General features: G+C 43.7%; 1 protein-coding gene across 1 annotated transcript in view; it reads left to right on the top strand.

The window, feature by feature from the left end:
• The first annotated feature begins 3,493 nt into the window (after nucleotides 1-3,493).
• Nucleotides 3,494-26,667, top strand: part of ZNRF2 (zinc and ring finger 2) — a 147,377-nt gene continuing 124,203 nt past the window's right edge. The window contains exon 1 of the mRNA XM_078663897.1: nucleotides 3,494-4,333. Within this exon, the coding sequence (XP_078520023.1) occupies nucleotides 3,844-4,333 (490 nt within the window). The 5' untranslated portion in view covers nucleotides 3,494-3,843. The remainder of the gene's footprint in view (nucleotides 4,334-26,667) is intronic.

Here is a 26,667-nt window from a genome sequence, read left to right on the forward strand (position 1 = left end):
ACATCCAACTACCTCAAAAGTAATCCTGACAAGACGGAGGTCTTGGCCGTCACCACAGACTCCAACAGGTGGAACCATCGGGTTTGGACTCACGAGCTGGTCACCTACCCGGAACCGGCCTTGGACTCAAAAAGCCTGGCCATTAAAGTAGATGCCAATCAATCCATGGTCCAGCAGGTGTCTGCAGTAGTGGGAACGTGTGTGGGAATACTGAGACAGGTGCGAAAACTTTCCATCCCTCCTCTCCTTTGCCACTCTAAGACTAGCAGTATCTGGTATGATACTGTCACAGATGGATTGTGGAAACTCTCTATATATCAGCCTCCGGGCAAAATCACTGGTCAGATTGCAGGTCATTAAGAATGACACCGCAAGACTAATCTTTAGAGCACGTAGACGAGCCCATGCCAACACACTCCTACAACAGCTGCACTAGCTCCCAATTAGGCAAAGAAGAAAATTCAAGGGCCTCTATATTACACATAAAGCCATTTATGGCCAGGCCCCAAGATATATCAAAGATCACTTAATCAACTAAACTCCTAGCAGGGTGTTACGCTCTTCGGATGCCAGGCTACTGGCCTGCCCCTGCTTCAGTTTGTCCTCCAAAGGTGGGAGAGATTTTTTAACCTTTATCCCCCAAATATGGAAAAATCTGCCGGAAACGTTATGTAAGGAAGATGCCCTTCTTCCGTTCAGGAAGAAGTTAAAAACAGTCCTTTTCTGGGTAAACTGGGGCAATATTTAAATTTTCTCCCACCAGGGGACAGGGTAGGGTCTCATTTACAGCGCTTAAAAACCTGGTGGTGATAATGCGCTTTATAAATACCATTTAGAATTACAATTACAATCCTAGTGCTACACAAAGGGCGCAGAGGCACTGCCATTCAGATCTTAGTGTCTGATGCCTGCAATGAACTTTCGGCGATATTTAAATCAATTCCACGACTGGACAGATATGTGCTGTTGCTATGCTGTTTTTTTACAACCACAGAGGCAACCTACTGCAAAAGTATAAATCAAAAGTCAGTGTAATATTTAAGAGCACCCTTCATAGCCCCGCATAGAAGATGAGTCAGAGAAGGCTGTAGCAGAAAATTACGTGTGTTCTTCTCAAAATGAGAGGGACAGGAGGGCCATACGCTAATGATTAAATAATATGCGAGAGAGTGGGATTTATTTTGTTTATGTCGCAGGCATCATTAGTACATTTAAGTTTGATAACCATGCGCCTTGGCGTGAATGTGTGTGGAAGGCCTTGATTAACAAGCTCAGCGCTTTTTGCAGAGACATTGTGAAGGAAATTCGACAATGCATGTGAAATAAAGCTGGATGATATTTTGACATGAAAGCTGATTGAATGCATGAACGCAACAGAAACAGCAATTCAAGAATGCCGAGGCCCTCAGGAATTGTAGATGCTGCCCACCTATGTTAAGTAATAGGAGGACAAGACATTTGTCCTCAAACGTCTAGACACGTGCTCCCATGTTGTGTGTTTATAGGTGAGGTGACTGTGTCCATTGATGGTCAGTGGAGGCGCTGAGTGGCTTTAACAGGTACATGGGTCTCAAGTGACGGTGCGGTACCTCACCATGACTTCTATATACAGACACAGTACTGTACTGTACAGTATGCAGAGAGTAGCATCATCTCTGTTACTGTGCCAGTCTGCACTATCCCATGTGGCAACTGACTCATGACTCCACATAACAACGACAATATTTAAGTAGCTGTCTACAGCCAGTATGTGTGACTACACATACAGCTCAACTGCAGTGGCAGTCCAAAGCAGCAAGCTTAATTTTCCCAGTACAGTGAAACTTGTTAAGGCAAATATAACACTGGGGATTAATATTGCTACTAAGGAGAGCTCAGAGTTTTCAGCTTGTGCTATTTTTGACTGTGACCATAACGTAGCATCAAAGTTAAAATATGACTATTGAAAAGAAGGGGTAACAACATATCAGAGAACTTCATTATAAGTGACTAGCAAAAGTGGGTTCCTGCTTTTGTCACAGAGATACCTTTGTTAATTGTAGTTCAGCACCATCAAGCGACAGGCGGGCAACTAGAGGCAAATTTCGGGGGGGGGAGGCTGAAAAATATTTGGGGGGAGAGTAATTCTTCCAACCGCAGACAGAGTGGCTGTAAGAATGGGTGAAGACACAATAAAAGCCTCATTTACAATTATTGATCTTTTAAATGCCATGTTAAATACTTGGGTGCGGTTGCAATTACAGGCTCGCCAGCACGTGAAGACGTGTCAGCCCGGGCTGACACACACGACGGGGGGTGAGGGGGCTGAAGCCCCGTGAGCCCAATGGGTGTTGCGCGCCTGTGAAGCGCAGAGCTGAGGGACTGAAGGTGGCTGAGAATTTGTATATAATATGTTTAAAAACACCGGTAAGAGAGTGCCTTACAGTATCTTGTGGATGAAATGTGAGTCATTTATGATTTTTGTCTGTTTAAAGGGACTTTAATGAATGCATGATTTAGCGAGCAGGAAAGTGCGACTCGTCCTTGGCAAATATTAATCTATCAATTCATGCGGCTGGAGGGTGCTGTATATTTATAAATAAAAGTTTAAAAGCACCTGTTAAAAAGTTCCTTAAAGTTTCAGGTTTATCAAATGTGAGACATTACTGATATTTGTTTGTTTGCAGGAGATGTAATTGAGGATTTAGCATGAAGGAAAGTGTCACTCGTCCTTGGAAGCTATGAATCGAGCAATTCAGCAGGCTGGAGGGTGTTGTGTATTAAGAAATATCACTTTAAAAGCACCTGTAAAGCAATTCGTTTCTGATTTATGAAATTTTGCGCGCACGAAAATATCAATGGTCCTTCACAGCTACTGATATATGAATTGAGGCAACATAAAGGCGTCCTTCACAGCTATTAATCTATGAATACAAGCAACATAAATGTCGAAATTGCAAAAATATAAAACAAATGAAAGATGAATAACTAACCGTGCACATGTAGAAAAATAAATTTCCGCGAGGGTGTGAATGCTGCGTTTAAAAGTTTAGGGAGGAGTGGGAGGGTAGCACGGAGGACGAGAAACAGATGGACGAGAAATAGATTTTAGGATTTATTATAAAGTATCACTCGTCCTTGGCAGCTATTAGTCAATAGATTCAGGCAACTTAAAGGCAACATAAATGCAAAAAAAAACAAATAAAAAAATAATTACTGACATTGCAAATGAAGAACAATAAAATTCCGCGAGGGCTGTGACTGTTACGTGCAAAAGTGAGTTTAGAGAGCGGTGGGAGGGTAGCGCGGAGGACGAGAAATAGATTTAAAGCATCATAATTGGTAGAGGTAGCCGTCAATGAGAATGTATCGGTCTGTGGCCAATAAGCGTGTAGCGCATGACGTCACAAACACTTGAGACCAATGACGGGACTTTGCGGCTTGTGCTGGGGAGATCCTACAGACATGCGAAGGCGTATTGTGGCATCTGCGCGTGCGTGGTGAAATACGCACGCGCAGACTGTAAGGGGGGGGAGATCATCCCGATGGGGAGATCGTAACTACGGTACACCGGCCACGCTGCCCGGAGGATGGCAGGTGACCCGCCATGGGGGCAGACGGGAGGACGGCGCACCTTGTAGGAAGGGGGGGCCGCCGTCTCGCGGCGGGCGATCACCCGGAAGCGCCGCTGCTCCGTGGGAATGTGGCATACGGGGAACGCACCCTGGAGCTGATGTTTCCTCCAACAGAGCGGCGCCTGGTGCGACGGGAGCCTTGACTCGGAGCGGGGGGAGTGCATGGACTGTGCGCGCGGGGCCCCGCAGGCTCGCGGCGTCAAAGCCGGAAGCGCGACGGCGCGGGGACATGGGCGGCAAGCAGAGCAGCGCCCCCGCCTCGGATGGGCGCACCAGGGCGTACTCGGGCTCGGACATCCCCTCCAGCAGCAACGGGACCCACCGGCCCGCCGGGGGCGGCGGTGGCAGCGCGCGGGCCCCGGGGCCCTACACGGCGGCGGCGGTGCGGCCGCAGGGGTATGCAACCGGCGTGGCCCCGCAGCAGCAGGGCCCCTCGGGGTCCTCCTCCGCCGAGGCCTTCGCCTCCCAGCACGCCCTGCAGGGGCCCAGGACTAGGAGCACGGGGGTGGGCGGCGCGGGCGGCTCCTCGGTGGGCGCCCGGACCCAGTCTTCCTTCAACATCCCCAGCAGCAGCAGCGGGGGGGCCGGCAGCGGCTCCCAGGACTCGGGCAGCAGCACCCCCGAGGAGGGGGGCAGGGACCGCACCGCGGCCGGCCACGGGGGGCCCCGGCTGCTGATCGGGTCGCTGCCTTCGCACCTCTCGCCTCACCTGTTCGGAGGTAGGTGTCTCGTTGTGTTGTGTGGTGTGCATAGCGCCTAGAGACCCTGGCCTGCAGTCAAGCATGTTACCCCAAGGGGTTACTTCCCTTGTTTCTGGCCTGCTGTTGTTTCATTGGGTCACTAGGCTAGGTATGTGAAGGCTGTACAATGTGCGAGCACTTGGGGGGTCTCACACCTCCTAAAGATTTTCCTTTGAAGGAGTTATCGTTAATTAAGTGGGTGGATATGCCTTGACCCGCTACAGTGTATTGTGTTCGGTTAGTCGAAAAAGAGTTACCTGTGTTTTAGACTCGCTACCAAAGAAACCAACCTTGTTTTGTGCACTTGCACTGATTCCTTAAATTCGTCGTTGCATATATAGTTTATTTTTTATCATCACCAAAAACCTATCCGTCACACCTTGAAACTGTACTTGACAAGTCACAAATAGTTTCTGCTGTACTCATTTGTAGCAAATACTGCTTTAGGACATTGGCCTCTTTGGAGAGAAGGGGGAACCTAAAACAGGAAGGACGGTTCTGTTGGTTAACTGAAGAATAGTGAAACTACTTAGCACCAAACATTGTTTTGTTAAATATGCATCTAGGATCAAAAATATGTTCCAACATAACGTTTCAGCAGGTCAGAAAAATGAATGCAGGATGCGAAAATGATTTATTAAAACTATTTGTAACCGGAGTCTCTGCCAAGGATTTCTTGGAGAGAGGGAGCTGACACACAGCTGACATACATGAGACGCAGGAATCTTCCCTTCCCAATCGACTGAGTGCAAGAGAGACAGAGAGAGAGGCAAGCGATTTGTCCAAGATCCAAAATGAGAATAACGCTGAACAATTTATTTGTTCAACCCCACAACTGCCATTTTCGCCCTGCTGTTAAGTTACAGATGCTGGTGCGAGGCTCATCCTTCCTTAGTTTATCGGCCTTGGAAGGATGATAAAGTGATAGGCAGTTCCAGGTAACACACAACAGTGGGAGTGAACTAATTTAACTGCTGTCCTTATGTCCACTGGCGAGGCTAGAATTTTAATTCCACGTTACCGGACTTGGAACACGCCCTCTGTCCCACATTATTGAGTGGTTCAGGGAGTATAGTCTTGCCATAATGACTAATGTTCATCCCAGACAGCACATGCTAGCCTGGACTCTTGGACCCACGTGCGGGAACCAACAGCACTATCACGCGCCTCCCCAAGACACGTCATGCAATCACGGAAATGAAACGATCACAACACAAAGAGCTTCTAAACTAAGCTCTGAACAAACTCTCCCAACCTTATGTGACCACCAATCACACATGAATGGTGGCAGTTAAAAACCGCACAAAGTGCTACCCAGATCGAGAATGCACGACAGTGTTATTTTAATAGTAGTACAAATGACCATGGTGTAACACTAGCTGTCTGTTCAGCGGAGGTTTTTATTTTATCGCTGTTTCAATTTCAAAATTGTAATAGCCTTTCACACCATAGATGCTTATTTCTGCAACATATATTATCAGTAAGTACACCTTGTAAGTGAGCATAATGTAACTTTTTTTTAAGCTTAACTACCGTATATGTCAATAGCATAACCAAGTGGAGCGGAAGGAACACCTGGGCTTTGGGCAGCTGAGTCAAATTGAAATGAACAAAAAAGACTAAGCTAAGGTTTCTCCTTATTAGAACAAATATATATAATCACATGCTACCTCAGACTTAGAATTTCTTTGCACTGTAAATTAATGTTATTACTTGACTCGGTGAATGCATTCCAACTAGCCCCATGACCTCAAGAACACCTTTATTGATGGATAGCATTTCAGCCATTGGTACATAGCATACTGCGACCTGTTGGCCCATACTTGCTTTAGAAAGAGCAAACTCAAAGCAATAGAATAAAAAATGCCCTGGGTGCAATAGTCTATACTCAATAGGTTGTTTCAAATGTTACAGGACCAGTTGCCCCATTGAGGGCCATTCCCTCCTAGTTACGCTATGATATTTAGCAACTTACTTTAGAAGTCTGTCCATCAACTCATTTCAAAATGGTCATCATTTTAGATTATAGGCATTTCACAATGACACTAACTATCTAAAGACAACAAAATAGACCAGCAAGCCTTTAGATGACACACCTCCCTCTTGTCCTGGCCATTGAAATTCATAATATTCTAGCCACTAATACTTGCACCCAACTAAAGCACCTGCTGCTCAAAAAGGTGCGACCCCCCAAGGTCAAATATCACCACAAATAGTGGTGCACCGAAAAATTAGAGTTTATTCAAACGTTGCATGTGTTGAATATCTTTTTTTTTTCTTTGCCGATAAAACAAGCCTTCAAACATTACAGCAAACAGCCAACGTGTTTCGTTCACCACATGAGAACTTCATCAGGGCACATTGGTATGCATCCATAGACCAAATGTAGCATTTATTGGTTCCACCCGTCATCCATTTGATGCAGGCTGTTTGCCTACAGATGGACAAACAAAATATTGCTGGAATACCTGGGGTTCTGGTGTAGAGTGTTGTTAACAATAAGTGTGTTTTGAACTGTGTTCTGTCATGCAGCAGAAGCAAATATATGCTCTTTATGGTGCAGCTGATGTTTGCAGTCTCCTTTACACCAAAAGTGTGCAAGCCACATGATTCTGCTCCCTTTGAAATAATTGGTCTCTGTTAGGGTTAACAAATTCTTGTGAAGGATGAACAGTGGATGAAGGATTCCCTGTGCATGGCTTAGTTGAAGGATGACTTTTTAGCCACTGCACCAAATTGAGGTGAGAATGACTTCTCACAATCCAAGAGAATTAAACGTTCACACTTTTGCTGTGTGTATTGGGTATGGCTGCATGGTAGTAGCTACCTGAATGTAAAGGCTACGGGAGCCGCATGCCCTATTTTCATGGTCTCATTGTTAAATTCCTTGCGGCGAACCCTGCTTGTCTGCATTTGGTCATGGCCGTATTCCAGGTCGTTCTCTACTTAATGTCAATGCCTCTTTGGTAAGGTGTGGGTTGGATCATTACTCATGGAGTGTTGAACATGTTTGAGCTACTACTTCTTAACCAGTATGATTTCATCTACGTTGTGCGGAGTCAGGCATTTCCTTCCGCCACCTTTTGTTTGTTGCCAAGGATGAGGTCTGCCTGGTTTTGAGACCTACTGTTACTCTCATTAGATGACCTCTATATTGCGTCTCTCAGTATGTGTTGAACATGCATTTCATTGTTAACAAGTGCAGGAACACCTTCTTCCTTTAAGTTTCTTCATTCCTAATTCCTTATCAAGACCAGCTAAAGAAGGTTCCTTCAAACATTTCTCATTTAGTGAACTCGTATCAATAGAAAGTATGCATTCCTCGTTCAAAAATATACACATGACCTCCTCGTTGCCCTACCCTACCCTTTGAAGTTTCCTGTTTCTCATGGATTTCTGATATCCAAATCCTGTGTGCCAAATTCCAACTCTAGCTTAAGAGATTCCAACTAGAAGCTCAAACTAATGTCACCATTTAAAGCAAAGGAGTATATTTACAAGGGAATAGTGCCATCAGAAAGTCACTTTTAGGACCTCCTGGTGGCGATATGCCCTTTTCCATATCTACAAAGTGGTGCTAAGCCACTTTGGTTGGCTTAACTCTGCCTTGTAAATATGGTCCCTTTACACGCATTACTTTGCGTGATAGGGGAGTGCAGTGGTTGTTGCTGTGGGCGTTCCACCGCAACAACCATTGCATTTTGGTGCTGTACCAGATTTACAAGTATGTGTAAATCTGAGACAAGGCCAAAAGCGAATGCTGTGTCATAGCAGGCATTATAATAGCTCAGCGAGGAGAAATACTTTTATTTCTCCTCATTTTTGCTTTTGCTATGAAAGAGCAAAATACCATTAATGATTGTTAATGTGCAGGAAGGTTTACCTTCCTGCAAATAGAAGTAGCAAATCGTAATCACTTATGTGCAGGAAGGGGCACCTTCCAGCCCATAAACAATCAAATACTTTTGATTCTCTTAGGTAGTCTCAGATTTATTCAGCGCCATTGTGCCCGTGCCCTCCTTTGTACTTTTAAAGACTAGGCTATCCCTACCGCAGACTGTTCTGATGGTGTCCAGCTTTTGTCCCTTATTTACACTGTTGAGTTGAACGTGGTGTCGTTCTGATTCAATGAGCTGCTGAATATTGGACCTTCTTCAGGGAGTTTGTAGGGTATTGCCATTTTTGTTTGAGCAGTGTGAACAACTTGTTTGTGTTCAATAGGTTGTAGGATTGTTCAGTTTGGAAGACCGTGTTCTTGTCCATGCACTGTCTACACCGTCCCACATTCGGATCACTCCCATAGACCACAGGTAAACAAAACATGCTGCTAACTCTTAAGTCAAAGTATGCAGAAGAATTCCTTTCTGCACATACTGACTGCAGAAATAGCTTGCTTATTCGATACAATTCCAAAATATTTTCCTCCTAGTTTGCAGTTGTCATTCTATAAATATTCAGAGTGATATTTTTTTGTTTTTGTTTTTCCAGAATTATTTTGTTTGTTTTTTAGGTCGAGCCTGTGCAGCGCATGTGCTGCTCTGCAAGGCATGCTGTATTCAAGTATGGACGTGAAGCTCCACCCACTCTCAGCTCATATTTCTCATTGACTTGTTATAGTTCTTTTTATAAAACCTGGCTTCGGATCCGTTAATAGGCTTGTTAGTCCCTCCTTAGTACCTCCTTGTCTTCATTTGTAACCTCAACTACACACTGATGAGTGGCTCTTTTACTTCTGTTGTTAGATGGTATGTCTTATTTAGTCTGTAAGAACTATTTTCTTTAATGCGTTTCTCTTATTGCAGGCAAGACCGGCTTTCCTGCAACATTCAGCGCGCCATGCGCAGTTTTACTTTCCAAGCAGACTGCGACACTGGCGGCCACTTCTTTGAAATGAAATATGTCTTGCATTTACAAGAGTTTGAGCTATTGGCATTGTAAATGACACTGCCTTTTATTTATGTGTTAATTATCAAAACAGATAAATAAAAGGCATTGTCATTTGCAATGCCTTAGCTTAACCACATCGCTGCTGATGATATTCTTCTCCTGTGCTGGACAGCAATAAAAACGGGTGTGGTCATGACGAGCTCGTCATGAGCACCTGAGAGGTATATGCCATGACGAGCTGAGCTCGTCATGAGCACCGAAGGGGTTAAACTCTCGCAAACGCGAGACCTATTGCATTACACATGCTTGTTAAGTTAGTTGTTTGTACATAGCTTGGTTTATAATTGTTTCCCACAGGGACTGCTGATTTTACCCAATTGTGAATCACTGGATAATATCAGAGTATGTAAAGTTGCATAATTTTCCTTATTTCCCTTTGTCAAGTTAACTTTACTGGTCCTTGCAGCATGTCAGCGTGCCCTCCTATTAACTACATCATAGGTGGTCACTTTACAAGAATGACTGTCGCAGCAGCACTTTTTACCTAAGCTCGTCAAAATCATTGTCAGATTCCATGGCCCTATGGTATGGAGTGATAAGATTGCTGATCTTCACATGGAGTTCTGGCTTTGCAGAGACCCATCCATCGCAAGACTGTCTGAACCTCCTTGTTTTCTTACAAAGCAGAGTCTTAACCTGGCTATTGTATATCGAAAAGCAATGTTTGGCATTGGTTGTTTTCTTCTAGTGAGGTCATAAGCCCTCAGCACTGGAGGTGTGTGCCAGTTCCGAAACTAAGGGTGTGCCAAACTTTAGACTTCACCCACGATGTTGACAAAATTGGCACTGTTTGCAAGTCCATCAGGTTTACCTACTTGAATAGAAACTTTGCGCTCTAAAATTATTCTTTTGTGGGGTTTAAGCAGAGGCGTGTATGTGAATATATAATATATGTGTGTATATATAATGTGTGTGTGTGTGTGTGTATACATATTTATGTATTTATTACCTTCTGGCTGTAGTTATAGTTAGGACCTAGTTTCTGTAGGAAAATAATTTTTTGACTTGCCTAGAACTTTGGTGGTGTTTGACCAATCTGCATGAAATTTCCCCAAAAAAGTGTCAAAGTGGGTTTTGTGTGTCATGGAAAGTTTGGGGTGATCCGTGTAGTGGGGACCGAGAAATAAGGGTGCAAAACATGGGTGCATTTGTAATATTAAATCCCATAGGAACGTAATGTCGATCCTACAGCCCGAACCGCTGGCGGAATTACACCAAATTTGGTAGAAAGGTAGATGATGTTACGCAAATTTTGCTTTTTATTTCATGCAAATCCATTCAGTAGTTCTTGGGAAATTAAATCCGAACAGTATAGTGATATCTCTGGTAGTGGATATTTTGCGGTGGTTTCGTGATGATCGTAGGTAAATTGCAACAAGTTTGTGGTAAACTGCAAAAGCGCGCACCAATGGGAATGCTGTAATTGTCTGGCCGCAACATGATGAGTAAGTAGCGGCTGCCATTTTATGTATCTGGGACCGTTTGTGGGCTGAAATATTTTTTTGAAAAGTGACATAAGGGCTTAGGGTAGAGGTACTCTGATTCTAAGCTTGGCAAAATGGGGGTATTAGTGACACAAATGATGTGCCCAAAATTGATTTAAAAAATAAAAAAAAAGTTGTGCACCAAATTTGCAATGTCCAGCATGCGTCACTGCGGAAACGGAAGATCGGTTTTTAAAGACTAATGTTATGCAAACTACCTTGAAAAAATAAGATTATAAACGTGCACTAATAAACCCAGAGTGTCTAAAATACTGTAACGTGTGCATATACGTGCCCTACACTTTATAAAAAAGATGCAGTCTTCGTGATACTCAGAATACTTGCGAACATGGAAAATTAGTTTAAAAGATTTTTTCGGGACAAACTTCAGATAAAAAATATGACTATAAACAGTGCAGTAATGGACCCCTTGTCTTAAATATTGTAAAATGGGTGTGTTTATGTGTTTTAAACCTCTTAAAAAAGGCGCATTTAAATTTTTGATGGTAGTCGTACAATGTTTGCATTTGTTTTGTGATTTTGCAACATGATCACGATCATTGCAACGTTGCAGCGAATATAAAAAAATCCCCAAAACAAATAATTTAACAAGAAAATGCTCAACATTTTGGGCTCTTGGGTGGGTCTGACAAGAGCCTTTGTGTTGAGAGTGTGTATAAGACAGCTATAAGACAGCTCCATGTAAGACTGCATGCAAAGTTTCAGATTGAAAAAGGTTACAGGGATGTTGTAGTTGGGAATTGGCATTTAAAAAAACTTTAGAAATTCACTGAAAAAACAAAGGTTACAGGGACATTATAGTTAGGTTAACATTTCCCGTGTGCAAAACCTGAGAAATTCAGCTGTTCTAGTTAGTTGAGCTAACTATAACTTGCTCCCCCACAATGTACAGCTTATGGCCTCAAACATTACATCTCTCATGACCTGGTCAGTGACATCACTGACATCTAAAATGACATCATCCAGTGATTGTGTGAGTTTTCTAAAAGTTACTAAATGTTGAACATATATACTAAGATAACTCGCTGTGCAAGAGCCTGTAGGGGTAAGTGTTTAAGTAGTTTATAGAGGAGTAACCAGGTATATATGGGACTGTATACATGAGATAGTGGGTGTGTGAGTTTTTTGTATAGGTAAGCGAGTGGGTGTGTCAGTGTGTCTATGAGTAAGTGAGAGGCTGTGTGAGTATCTGTAAAGTTGACTGAGTTGTCTTAGTGATTGTAAATGGTGAATGAGAGGTTGCATGAGTGGCTGAATGGGTGTTTGAGCAGAAACATATGTGTCTGTATGGGCAAGTGACAGAACACGAGCCGCGGTCTCGGTGCATCAGTGGATGTGTAAGTGGGTATATGTGTGAGCCAGTGGGTGCTTGAGTGGTTGAATGGTTGTATGGGTAAGTGAGCATGAGAGAGTTTGTCTGGAAAAGTATGAGGTTCTCTCAGTCACTGTATAGATGAGTGAGTATATGTATAAGTAAGTGAGTGGCTGTGTGAGTAATTGAATGGGTGAGTTAGTGGCTGTGTGACTATGGGTGAGAGATTAGGTATATGGTTAACTCATTTACTGTGTCTGTAGCTGTATGCCTGGATTTGTAAGTGTGTCTGTCTCTATACCTGGATCTGTGGCTGGCTGATTAGGTGCATGAGTGTCTCTATATGGGAGTTGCTGGTTCTGTTAGTGTTTCCATAAGTGAGTTGATGTGTTAACTGGCTGTGTGGATCACTGACAAGATGTGTTTGTGGTTATATGTGTTCTGTGAATACATTTGTTAATTGTGCGGCAGTGGGTGTATGGCATGATCTATGGGGGTGTAAGTGGGTGTGTTAGTGTTTCTCTGGATGATGTTATCAGTTATGTAATTTGAGATGCCATCAGTGATGTCACTGACCATATCATGAGTGATGTAGTATTTGAGGTCATAACCAGTGCATTGCGGGGATGTGGGTTATACTTGGCTACGTGGCTGACTTTCTCTGGTTTTGTACAAGTGAAATGTCAGCCTAACTATAACGTCCCTGTAACCTTTTGGTTTTTTCAGTGAATAAATAAATATATAATGCAGCATTTTTTTTTTTTTAATAGTATTACTTTTGTATTTTATATTAATGTATATTTTATTTTTACACATGGTAATAATGTCTGGGCAATGCTTTGACCTCATTACTACCAGTTCAACAACCTAATACAGAAATAAGCAACTGAAAAATGATCTGCTTACCTTCGCGAAGCCTGTGAGTAAACACATATTGCCATGGTTTTTATTAACTTTTGATTCATTTGAGCTAGAAACATTTTTTTGTTTGTCAACATGTGCAGGTTATGTGTCAAATGTGGCAAGTTCAAAATTATGCGGGGGAAAAAAGTAGCAGAATTGCATTATTCCAGTAACCATGAATATACTCTCAAATGGAAAATACGGTTGCAAAGCATGGACTAGAGATGTTCAGCTTTAGATGTGTCACATCCTCAACGCTTGAATCTACCAGGGCCAGCTCGGCACAGCATGCCAAAGACACCAGGGAGCCTTGAATTAATGCCTCTACAAAAATAATTGTGTCCAGCTTGTTTTTCCTGAGCGTTTGAGGTTCTGTTGCCCCCATATAGCCAGCTATATTTAAATCTTGTTATTAGAGAGGAAAGGATCCCTCGGAGCAGATCTTTGGAAGCCAGCAGATCACAAAGAGTTTTCCTCGGATGTGTACCAGGCCATTGATCGCTTACTGTGACTACTGTTCTAGCTTGCAGTCTAAGCAGCGAGCGAACCTTACAGTTTGCGCCCACAGGTATGGGCAGCCAGCATAGTGCCTCCAGGACAAAGCCCCAGAGCACAATGTACTGCAAAGATTTAGTGCACGTGCATTTCTTTTTGGGAATGTAAAGCGTATGGCATTACAACCGCCTGTTAAACAGACATTGCCAGCCCATACTATAGCTTGCAAGAACTGATGGCCTAATGTATTTTTTTTTTATTATAGGATTTTTAACCTGCCTATTCTGACCACGAAAATAATAATAATAAGCACTAGTACTGTGAAACAGGATTGGCAGCGTCATTCAGGCAGTCTGGGCTTGACAAGGCTTCTATCTTTAAAAAAAAAAAAATAATAATTTGCAAGCATATGCAACAAACGTCAAATATAATAACAACGATAATAAAGTTAAAATGTCACCATCCAAAGGTGCCATGCATATGGAAAATAGTATGTACAAATGACCCAGTGCTAAACATTTTTTTTTTTTAAAGACATAAAATGAGAAATTGGCCTATCAAACCTGACACGGAAGTGCACTTTTCAGCAGATTTGCACATGTGCAGCAGTTAATCACGTCACTCACAGTGAACTGAGCCAGTGGCTGAAGAGGACTGACCAAGTGTCCCACGCTGTAAGCCTGGATAGGCTGAAGTAACTGCTGAATGGCAGTTGAACAGACCAGTGTATGTTCTTTATCGCTCTCTCTATCTCTCTCCTACTCTCGCTCTATCTCTTTCATTTCTTTCTGTCTCTCTCATTTCTGTCTCTCTCATTTCTGTCTCTCTCATTTCTGTCTCTCTCATTTCTGTCTCTCTCATTTCTGTCTCTCTTTCATTTCTGTCTCTCTCTAACTCTGCCTGTAGGAGAGACATATAAAAGGGCATTTCAAAAGGAAAGGCTGACTGGGTTAAAAATAAACTAAATCATTGTTAACCCCCATTGTGAACTTCCCTCCCTCCCTGTGATATGTTTGTAAGACGCAGCATGTTTAGTTTCTCGTTAACCTCGTGCAAGCAGTTGGCATGGAGCATGTGTGACTAAAGCAGGGACTGGGCCCTCTTCTTGCTGTCATATTTTTTTAAACGGAGTTGATAAAACTAGTAAATCCGTTTGACCAGGTTTGCTCTCTGACTCAATAAACGTGTTCTAGATTATTATCCTCCTGACAATAAAAATCGACCCCTTCAGTTTCCACCTTAAGAAACGCTTGTGAATTGTGAGAGCTGGAATCGAAGTCTTTCTAAATACTCTCACCTCTCCTTGAGAGGTGGAAGTTGGATTGTGTGATTGTTAATATCATGTTGCTTCCCTTTAAACAAATTGAAGCCATGTGAGGCATTTGAATTAACCGTGCACTTCAGATGTTTGCTTTGGAGAGTTTATTTACATTTCATTGCCGTTTTTTTTTTCTCACCCGGGCACTCCTGCTGGCCTTCCACCTACATTTTCCCCTCGGTGTTTCGTGCATTGGTAGAGGATTGCTATAAACAAAACGTCAAGTGGTGGAATGCTGTATTGGTTCCCTTTAGTTTAGGGTCTCCTGAAACCCTGCACACCAACCTGCATAATGTTACTGTGCTGTGACAGAGTATCTGAGGACAGCCGGCTGTTGCATGTCATGACACACGGAAGCGGCTACAAGACACTGAGTTTAAGGACAACCGAACAGGCTGCTTTCTAAACTCACCACTGTCATCAGTAAAGGACTCGGAGCTCTGTATTGTATTTTCTATTGTAATTGCATTTGTATAGCGCTTACTACCCCTGACGAGGCGTCAAAGCGCTTTTTCGGCGGGTAGCACGCTACTCCGGGACCCATAGAGGATTCGTGTTGCATTAGTATAGTGAAACATGCAAGTACATTTTAAATGGTGGATATGTTAGTCAGTTATTTGGAATTTGTTTATTTTTTTTGGCAGAGTTTTATATAGCGCGAACTAGATCCGAACCGAATCAGGTATCAGAGCGCTTTACATAGCACCAGTTACGTTACATGAGGACGGACACGCTTTCATTTTAGGCACGGGGAGATTAAGTGATTTGCCCAGAATCACAGGATGTTTTTTGGCGTCGTTACCGAGACTCGAACCCAGATCCCCAGGTCCGAGGTCGAGCGCCTTAGCCGTTAGGCCAACCCCTCTCCACAATTAGGAATGATAGCAGAAGGATAGAGGAGGACAAAGGTTTGTATTTATATAGTGCTTGTTGACGCACGCCATTCAGGAAGCCTACAAAGGATTAGTGGTGAATTAATATGGTGAAATATGAAGTAATTTCAGTGGTGGATATTAGTCAGTGACTTGGCGTGAGAAGGATAGCAGAGGGATAAAAGGGGAAGAAAGATTTGCATTCATATAGCACTTGTTACCTCTGATGGGTGTTGAATCGCTTTTCTGGCAAGTAGCACGCCACTCCAGAACCCATAAAGGATTACTGTTGAAAATTAGTATAGTAAAAAAAAATGAAGTAGTTTGAGTAGTGGATATGTTATTCAGTTATTTGGGTACTATATATGTATAGTTGAATATGGAATTTGAGAAGTGAACATGTTTATGTTAAATTCGATTGAAAAGGATAGTGGAGGGATAAAAGAGTGAGATTTTTTTTAGGTCTTAGCAAAAGGAGGAGGCTTTTGGAGTAAAAAGGAGTTTTGGAGGGGAGGACTCAGAGGAAAGAGTTTAGAAAGGTTTGTTTTAGGGGGTCGGTATAGTAAAAGAGGTGTCAGATGACACAAGGAGGGCTAGAGTAGGAGAGAGTCTAGAAAGGGTTATTTTGGCAATCATAGTAGTGGTATGGGGTTTAGGATAAATGAGAGAGTGGATGTAGAGGATAATATTGATAGATGTATAGGATGAGAGATAGGGTAGTGCATTGGAAGGAGTAGTAGAAGAAGTTTGAGATGAGTCAGAAGGTTGGGCTAGAAGATATATTGAGCGAAGCATAGGCTGAGAAATAGGATAATGCATTGGAAATGCTAAATTAGAAGAAAGTGATAAGTATGTAGATCCATAATTACATTGAAAGTATATAGATACATAAAGGAGGTAAGTATATGTAGAATAAAGATATTTATAGAGGCACAGGATGAGAAATAGGGTAGTGCATTGGATATGCTTTTTCAGGAGAAAAGTAAGACACACAGATCCAAGTACATGGAAGGTACATAGATGCAATATGGAAGTATGTACATGTAGACCAAAGATTTTAATTTATTTATTATTAGTTTTTCTCTCAACAACATAATTATTTTACATGTTTATACAACGTAATACACAAAGATCAGTACATATCTATAGTGAAAACAAAATGCTTGTATACAGAGGCATATGCTGTACATTTCTGTTTACGTATGGTGCTTATGTGGGGAAGAGCCAAATCTTGAGTAGTTGTCTGAAGATAAGGTGGTTGTCGGTGGACCTTAGGTTGGGGGATAAAGAGATCCATAGTTTGGCTGCTTGAACAGAAAAGGATGTGCCACCCTTGTTTTTTTTTTTTTCTTGTATAGTGGGATTTTGAGGCGAGATGCTCCTTTAGAGCGGAGGTTCCTTTGTTGAATGTGTTTGGTCAATCAATCAATCAATCAGGGGATTTGTAAAGCTCACTACTTACCCGCTAGGGTCGCAAGGAGCTAGGGGGGTTGGGGGGGAGCTGCAGCTAGTGGTCGAAGAGCCAGGTCTTGAGCAGTCTTCTGAAGGCCGGGAGGTCTGCGGTCTGACGTAGGTGGAAGGGGAGGGCGTTCCAGATCTATTCGGCGCGGTGGGAGACGGATCTGCCCCCGGAAGTGGTTCTGTGGATGCGTGGGATGGCGGCCAGGGACAGGTCGGCAGAGCGGAGTTTCCTGTTGGGTGCGTAGAAGGAGAGTCTGTTGTTGAGATAGGCTGGCCCGGTCTTGTGGAGTGCTTTGTGTGCGTGGATCATGAGCTTGAATGTGGTTCTTTTGTCGACAGGGAGCCAGTGCAGGTCTCTCAGGTGCGGGGCGATGTGGTCCCGGCGTGGGATGTCTAGGATCAGGCGTGCGGAGGCGTTCTGGATTCTTTGGAGTTGATGAGTTTGGATGGGGCTCCGGCGTAGAGGGCGTTTCCGTAGTCGAGTCGGCTTCTGACTAGGGCGTGGTTGGCGGTTTTTCGTGTGTCCGCCGGGATCCATCTGTAGATCTTGCGGAGCATACGAAGGGTGTGGAAGCAGGAGGAGGAGACTGCGTTGACTTGGTTGGTCATGCTTAGCTTAGTCGAGGATGACTCCTAGGTTGTGTGCGTGGTTGGTAGGTGCCAGAGGGGGGTTCCCAGTGAGGCTGGCCACCAGGAATCGTCCCACGCGGAGGGGTTGGGCCCAAGGATGAGGATCTCTGTCTTGTCTGTGTTCAGCTTGAGCCGGCTTGCCTCCATCCAATCGGCGACGGCCTTCATACCCTGGTGCAGGTTGGATTTGGCGGTGAGGGGGTCCTTGGTGAGGGAGAGGATCAGCTGGGTGTCGTCGGCGTAGGAGATTATGTTGAGGTCGTGTAGTCTTGCGAGCGAGGGGAGCCATGTAGACGTTGAACAGTGTCGGGCTGAGGGAGATATTATTACTGATGGAGAGCAGTCCCATTCCATGTATTGCTTTGTGGGTGCTACAAAGCAGCTTGTACGTGGATCTTCTGGCAAACGGTAACCAATGCAGGGCTTTCAAGGCAGGGGAGATGTGGTCTCTTGGTTTGATATGCAAGAGTAGTCTGGCAGCAGAGTTCTGAATCCGTTGTAGTCTTTTCATGGTCGTTAAAGGTGATCCGTGGTAGAGACTATTGGCGTAATCGAGTTTGGACAGAACAAGGGAAATGGTAGCTTGGACCTTGTGTGGAAATCCCTAATGAGGGAAAATTTGTCGCAGCGTATTTATAGTAGCAAAGCTTGATCTTGCTAGTTTATCCACTTGGGCATTCATCGACAGCTTGGAGTCCACGGTCATTCCGAGGTTTCTTACTGCCTTCGATACTTTAGGCAGTGATCCCAGTTCATCAGGCCATGCGCAAGTGGGTTGTAATCTTTCCAATCGCCACACGTGAGTATTTTAGTTTTTGAAGCATTCATTTTGAGATGGCTCCAGGTCATCCACTGATCCACGGCTCTGAGACAGCTGAAAACTGGTGATTTTCCAATGTCTTTGGGGCATTCCCGTTGAAGGAGTATTTGCGTGTCATCTGCATAGTTATAGCACGTGAGGTGAAATTTATTGATCAGTACTGGTAATGACTTCATGTAGATGTTGAAAAGCATGGGCGAGATGATAGAACCTTGAGGGACCCCTGCTTTTGTGGAGTACGGTTTGGACGAGAAAGGTGGGGTATGGATGACATTAGTTATGTTTCGGGGTAGGACACTATCCAGTCTAAAGCAGTTCCCTCTATGCCGGCTTCATAGAGTATTTGTTTCAGAGTGTCATGGTCAACCATGTCAAAGGCAGCTGGGAGGTTTAAGAGGAGTAGCGCAGCAACCCCGTTGCGGTCAACTGTATTCTTTAGGTCATCCCAGATGGCAAGGAGGGCAGATTCAGTGCCTCTTCCCGGATGGAATCCTGTTTGGAAGTCTGAAAGTATGTCATTCTCTTCAATGAATTGTGACTTCTGGGCGAACGCTGCTCTTTCTATCAGTTTGCCCAGGAACGGTCCATTTGTAATGGGTCTGTAGCTGTCGGGTTCAGCGGGTCCAAGTTTGTTTTCTTCAGTAAAGGGCGTATGTATGACTTTTTGAGTTCTTCTGGAAATATTCCAGTAGTTAATGAATCGTTGATGATTCTTCTTACTGGAGTGGCAGCAGAGGTTGTTAAAAGAATTGTCTTGAAAATTTGTGGCGGACAGGGGTCAGAAGGGCTGCCGACAGACCTGCTTGCTTTGACCAGGTCCATAAATTGATCGTGTGAGATGTGTTTGAAGGAACGGATTGGCTTGATTTGAGCATTCTTTGATTGTTGTTTTGTACAAGGGTTAGTGCTGGTGCTTTGTTTCTGTTTTAAGTACGATTCCAATGTGTCTGCTTTGTCCATGTAATGAGTTGCCAGTTTGTCTGTGAAATCTTGAGTAACAAGATGAGTTCCTTCTAGGCAATTTGGTTTGCGAAATTCATTGAGTATTTTATAGAATTCTTTATTTGCACATTAAGCGTTTTGAATTCTGTTTGAATAGTACCTTTTCTTAGCTTTTTTGATAGCAGACTTGTATAATCTGTTAATTTTCTGTAGGTGAAGTTTGTCTTGTTTGGCATTTGTTTTGAGCCAGGTAAGTTGCAGCTTTCTAATTTGTTGTTTTATTTCTGTTTCTCCAAGGCGCTTTTTTTCTTTCGTTCTGTTTTGTGGTTTTGAGTGGTATCAGGATGTTAAAAGCTTCCTGTAGCCACTCATATAGATTTTGAACAGAATTTATATGCTTTCCAGATTCGTACTGGATGTTAGTTGTGTTTCCAGGTGTTAAAAATTGAGTTTCTTCCACAGCCGATGGGTGGATGGATGTAAGGTACTTTTAGTTGAGTCGCTTAGCGTAGTTTTATGTTGGAAGACAAGCAAGTGGTGGTCTGACCATGTGACTAGAGTTACAGTTTGAAAGGTAACTAGTTCAGTATTAGCAAAAATGACATCTAGGATATGTCCAGCGGTGTGTGTCGGATTGTGGACAATCTGATGCAGGTTCAATGCGTCTAGGCCGGTGATTATAGTTTTTGGATGGGTCATATTGGGTTTATCAAACCAAATGTTAAGGTCACCCAGAACGCATAGGTTGGAGTGTATTGTTATCAGGTTAGAAACTGTGTCTGGAATTGAGTCTGGGTATGTTGTCTTTCTAGGTGGAGGTCTGTAACGGAACAGGAAGTTACAGGAGGAAGACGGTGTAGGATTGCATCTTGTTAGAAGAGCCTCACAATTCTTTATGAAGATGTTGTCAATTTTAATGGTATGTATTGTTTGCCTGAATACAACAGCTAGACCACCTCCTTTTTTGGCTATACGATTTTGAGTGATTATTTGATAGCCTAGAGGAATGGCTTCATGCAGGACTGGAGCCATATCTTTTCCCAACCATGATTCGGTTATGAATAGTATGTCTGGTTGTGCATCAGTGAGAAGGTCATATATGTGATGCTTGTTTTTAGAGGCATCAAGCATTTATTAGTAGACCGTTTAGTGAGTGGCCTTTAGTGATAGTGGGACTTTGTTCGGTAGAAGAGTGATCAGTATTGTGTGGGTTTGTAGCAGGTGTGTTTTTAGTGCTGGGATTAGCTGAATTAGGATAGCAATCGTGTAGCTGTTCTGTATCGTGTTCCTCATCCAGCATGCTAAGAAGGCATTTTGATGGGTGTGTATGTGTTGGAGATGGTGTTTGATAGTGAGTAGGAGTGCTGTGTTGCTTTTGTGGTGTAACATTGTTGTGAAGTAGACATGGGGAAGCAAAGTTGTGACATTTGGCATGTTGCTTATATTTTTTGTATGCGTTTAAGGCGGATGGTGTATGAGTCAGGGGAGGTGGTGCAGCATGCGAGTCAGGTAGTACTGTTCTAAATTGTCCAATGGATGGAGGCGGTTAGAAGAGGTGCTGTTTTGCTGTATCTGTGTTAGGTGGGGTGGAAGAGTGAGAGCTTGACATTGGAGTTTGTTCCTTTGGGTGGTTTGAAAGGTGGGTATATGTTTGTATTTTGTGATGGTAAGTATTATGAGGTGTTGTGCTTTGGAGATCTTATTGTGCTGGTGTGTGTGATATGTTTTGCTTTTGAGGAGTGGTGAAAAGGGGTGCTGATGTATAGGTTTCATGCTATGGATTTGGTTGTGTAGTATTGTTTGTGAGAGGAGGATGTGACGTAGAGGGGGTGGTGATGTGTTTATGAGTAGTGTATGTTGTGTGTAGGAACGAATGAAGTAGAGGTGAGTGTTTATCTCAGACTGGTTTGTTGCAAGAGTTACAAAGTGTGGTGGTGTGCAGTGTGTGTGTTGTGCGTTAGTGTTATTATGGTAGATGGGAGAGGAGGGTGTTTGTTGGACAATTGATGGAAGGATAATTATACGTTTGTTAGTGATAAAAGGTGGTCTGTTAGGTGTTATTACAGCTGGGAGAGTGTGTCTGAATGGGAGGTAATTATGTATGGTGTTGATTGGTGTTGTGTTAGTGATGAGTGTATTGGTTAGTGGTGTAGGATAGAGTTGTGTACTGTTTGTAGGTGATGGGGGATATGTGTGGTGGTTGGGAAAGTAGGGTGCGTAGATGTGGTTTGGTTGGGTTTGTAGTGCAGGCTGGTACATGAATCTGTTCATAGTGTTGTGTGTGGTGTACATTTGGTGTGAGTGTGTTGCTCTGTTTGTGGATGGTGTGGGCTGGGTATTGCTAAAGGAGAAAAAGGGCAGCATTTCTGGCCCTAGTCCCGACGAGTCTCGAACAGGCTGAAACAGGAAACTGCCCATGTCCTCTCTGCCCATGTCCTCTCTGCTCATGTTCGAGACGCCCTAAGCCTGGCCTTTTATAGCCCTAGTAATCAGGTGACCCCTTCAGCCAATGGGAACCCTAGCCCTAACACTATCCAATCACAACACTAGCCCTAAAATCTAGAACCAGTAGTAGATCAGGACCTTACAGCCAATCTTAGCCCTAGTCCAAGCTCCCAATCAGTTCAAAAACCCTGATCTTGACGTCCAATAAAGGCCCTAGCCCTTCCAGTAGTCCCAAAACAAGTCCATGCAACCAATGGCACAGGTAGCCCTAGTCCCTACTTCCAATAGAAATCCTAGCCCTAGTCCCAACCCTACAATGATTGAATCACAGACCCAGAAACCAATCAGAACCCTTAAATACCCATCCAATGAGGACATTCACCCTAATCCAATAGAAACACCAGATACAACCACCAATCAGTGTAGACATGTACCAACCACTAGCAGACCATATAAGGTTCCAGCGACCTCCGACCAGGTTTGCTGGCCAGGGAGTTGGAAGCTGCTTCTCCTGTTCGGAATCTCCTAGGAGACAGACAGGCTCAATCTCTACACTTTGGACTTCAGCAGGTAAGGGCCTCACTAACTTGAAATCTAATAATACTGTTTGAATAAAACTTTACTCCCCCTGCTGGCCAAAAAACGAAGTGCACAGGCCCTAGTAAAACACAGTGTAAACAGCTCACAGAAGCACCCTCTGATGTACAAAAACCCCTATTGCTGGGGGGGAGGCAGGGGGGCTGGTTTCACTAGCTTGTGAAAACAAAATGGTTGCTGGGAGTGCACTGTTTTAACATACAGGGAGCAAAGGAGAAATTTGGAGGGAAACAGAATTGTCACCAAGGAATAAGAGGGACAAACTACAGAGGTTGGACTGCAAATCCCACAATTAAACACACTAAATGGAGGCAATCATGGGTGATAAAATATGCAATTACAGGCAGGCTAAAACTACGATGTTTAACTGTAACAAACACAGGCATAGACGGTAAACACAGAAAGTGAAAATCGTTTTTTAAACAACTTTTTGGTTGGGAAGAGACAGCACTAGTCTGTTTCCTTACCACTTCCTGGACTCTGCTCACTGCAATCTGGGGCACAGGTAGGCTGCAACTCACAAGATGGAGGAGAATGATTCGGGGTGCACCCAGCAAGGCCTTAAGGGGCCTGGGCAGGTGTGAGAGGAGGGCTCAGACTTGCCTGGTAGCTGTATAGCCAATGGTCTGCTGGCCTGGGGGTGGGGGCTGGGCAGCTACTTCTCCTGTTCGGAATCTCCTAGGAGACAGACCGGCTCAATCCACACTTTGGACTTCAGCAGGTAAGGGCCTCACTAACTTGAAATCTAACAATACTGTTTGAATATAACTTTACTCCCCCTGCTGGCCAAAAAACGAAGTGCACAGGCCCTAGTAAAACACAGTTTAAACAGCTCACAGAAGCACCCTCTGATGTACAAAAATCCCTGTTGCGGGGGGGGGGGGGAGGAGGGGAAACGGGAGCTGGTTTCACTGGCTTGTGAACACAAAATTGTGGCTGGGAGTGCACTGTTTTAACATACAGGTCTTAGCACAGAGCAAAGGAGAAATTTGGAGGGAAAACAGAATTGTCACCAAGGAATGAAAGGGACAAACTACAGAGGTTGGACTGCAAATCCCACAATTCAACACAGTAAATGGAGGCAATCATGGGCAGGGTAAACCACAAATTTAAAATACAGGTGATAAAATATGCAATTACAGGCAGGCTAAACCTAGAATTTTTAACTGTTGCCAACCACAGGCATAGACAGTAAACGCAGAAAGTGTTCTGATATTCACATTTTTTCTTTTTTTCAGTTTATAAAATTCATATCTAATCAGACATGTTGGGTTATAACACTGCTTCAACATTACAGACCCGTTCTTTGATATTAAAACGTCAGTGCACTTAATTCATTTAAAATGATCGCATATTGACACTAATCACATGCCAACGAACACTTTCAATGTGCAACAAGAGATGCACTATGTAGAATGCAAGTCTTTCCTAATATTCTAGAGCTTGCATGCCCTCAGTTCTTCAGAAGCATCTCAACATGTCCTTCTGTTTACCAAACTGTGGCCCACCTAGCATGGAAAGGAATACTATGGTGGTCTTAAATACCATGAAGCTGGGTCACAGCTAATATAGGAGAATCTCCCACTAGACATGCATCTGCAGAGTTTTGCAACGCTCGCATGCTCTGATTGAAATTTACATATGTCATTTTGTGCTGAACAGGTTATGCCCCGGCTGCTTTCTCTTACCAAATGGGGAAAAAGGGGAGCTAGACCTTCCTATCTACACATGGCCGTCCATTCTCGCCCATGCCTCCTACTTTGGACCTTTCACTTGCCAATCGGTTCAAGGGAGATCTCCATGGTCTCCTGCTCCGATCTTCTGTTCTGCATATAGCCCTTCATTCTCTTACACCCTGCTTGCTTTGGAGTTTTCACTTAACCAAATGGGACACGGGGTAGCTAGGCCGTCCTGTCTGCATATGGCTTTCCATGGTCTCCCATGCCTCCTACTTTGTGCTTTCCACTTGCAAAACGATTCAAGGGAGATCTTGACTGTGCTGTCTGCGTAGAGCACTTCGCGCTCTTCCACTTCTCCCTCCCATTTTGGGGTTTTTACTCATCAAATGGGGTCATGCAGATGTTGGTCTTCATTTCTGCGTTTGACCCTCCATGCTCACCCACCCCCCTGCTCCACTCCCGCTTTGGGGAAGACAGCAGATGTAGAGCCAGGAGCAGAGCGATCTGTAGACTGTGAATGTCTCAGTAACATAGAGAGAGACTTGTGCTGCACACATCTATATGTAACCACAAGATGAAAGACTTACAAGGTAATCAATCAATCCTGTTTCTTATAAAGCAGGACTACTCACCCGTGAGGGTCTCAAGGCACTGGATAGGGGAGGGGGATGTGGATTTGCTGTTCAGTCGAGGAGCAAGGTCTTGAGGTCCTTCCTGAATTGCGGCAGCAATGGAGATTGCTTGAGGTGCAGTGGTAGGAGAAGGATCTTCCTCTATCTGTGGTCTTATGGATCCATGGGATGGTAGCCAGGGCCACTTGGGCGAGGTGGAGGGCCCAATTGGGCTGAGTGGAGATGAAGGAGATACAGTAGTTTAGGTATGCAGGTCTGGCGTTGTGTAGGGCTTAGTAGGTTGCGTGAGGTGCTTGTAGGTAATTCTTTTGTTGTTAGGTAGCCAGTAAAGGTCTCTCAGGTGGCCAATGATGTGGCTGTGGCGTGGGATGTTCAAGATGAGTCTGGCAGAGGCGTTCTGGATGTTCTGCAGTTTTTTTTAGGAGTTTCTGGGTGGTGCCAGCATACAGTGCGTTGCCGTAGTTGAGTCTGCTGCTGACGAGTGCATGTATACCACTGTATTTTGACGGGTAACCTCAGGCTGCACAAAGACTACTGTAGCAGACCCAGTAACCCGCCGAGGTGTGCTCGTGTCTTATCTGCCTGCAAACATTTTATAGCTGTGGTTTCTGTTCCCGATTCAGTTTTACAACACGGAAGAGACAACTTACTACCTTTTGTTTTCAAAGCAGATTTGAAACGTTGGGTCATTGATGTGTGGACTCTATGTTCGGCTTTCATTGCATTATTTCCTCGTCTGTGATATTTCGGATCTGCAGGGTTCTAATTCATAATAACATTAAAGGATTTAACATGTTAGCAGTGACTAGAAGCTCTAATGTGAGTGGCAGAAACTTCATAAAGCTTGCAGTCACATGGTTAAAAATGGTGTTGTGCACACATGTTGTGCCTTGGAATTATATCACATTGTTTTCTTTTTGTTGGTGTTTACAGTTATGTTGTAGTGTACATGAAACCTCCTGATTCCCTTTACACTAAGTGGTCTGAATTCTGGCAGAGTAGGCTCTGAAGTGTGCAACTCTTAATGCAGTATCTCCTTAAAGCAAAACGTGTCTGCCATTGGGCATGTCTTCCCCATTGGTTGTGAGGAATTTTAAGTCCCTGGGCTATAAAACCCATAATTCAGTTTCTACAGATCAGCCATAGATGGGTATTCGGATTGGTTCTCAATGTTTTTGTCCCCCAACATGTAAAAGGTATTAGCAGCATGGTAAGACCAGCTAATTGGCAGGATACTGATGACTAAATTAGATTGTGTGTGACAGGTTCAAGATTCAGGGTGTGCCCTGACACCTTGAAACCTCAGTAGTTCTGTATTGTACACAGTGGACACATATGATGTGGTAGTTGTTTGCACCTATAAAGGTTTACCTTGCCTGTTTTTATTATGATTTTTCCTTCTGTCATCGTGTAATCTTGGTAATGTTACTGCAGTTGAATGTAGACATCAAGGGATTTGTATATCAAAACAGACATCTCCATTTGTTTGTAGATGAGGTTAATAGAAGTAGTTTCTATCATCAGGTTTTGAATTGCTTTGTGACTCTTCTTCTCATACACCAGATTTGTAAGAGTAATCCATAACAGTTCTAGGTCTGAGGTTAGCCAAGTTATTTTTGATTTCAGCAAAATTATACATATTTAATTCTTATTTACGGAGGCTGTTAAGCCACCCCCTTTGAATCCTCTGGTCTGTTGTTGTGTGATTCACATTTTCTTCCCAAAACAGCATATAACATGGGAAATGGCTCCACC

Source organism: Lissotriton helveticus, chromosome 10 (assembly GCF_964261635.1).
Source record: "Lissotriton helveticus chromosome 10, aLisHel1.1, whole genome shotgun sequence".
NCBI lineage: Eukaryota > Metazoa > Chordata > Amphibia > Caudata > Salamandridae > Lissotriton > Lissotriton helveticus.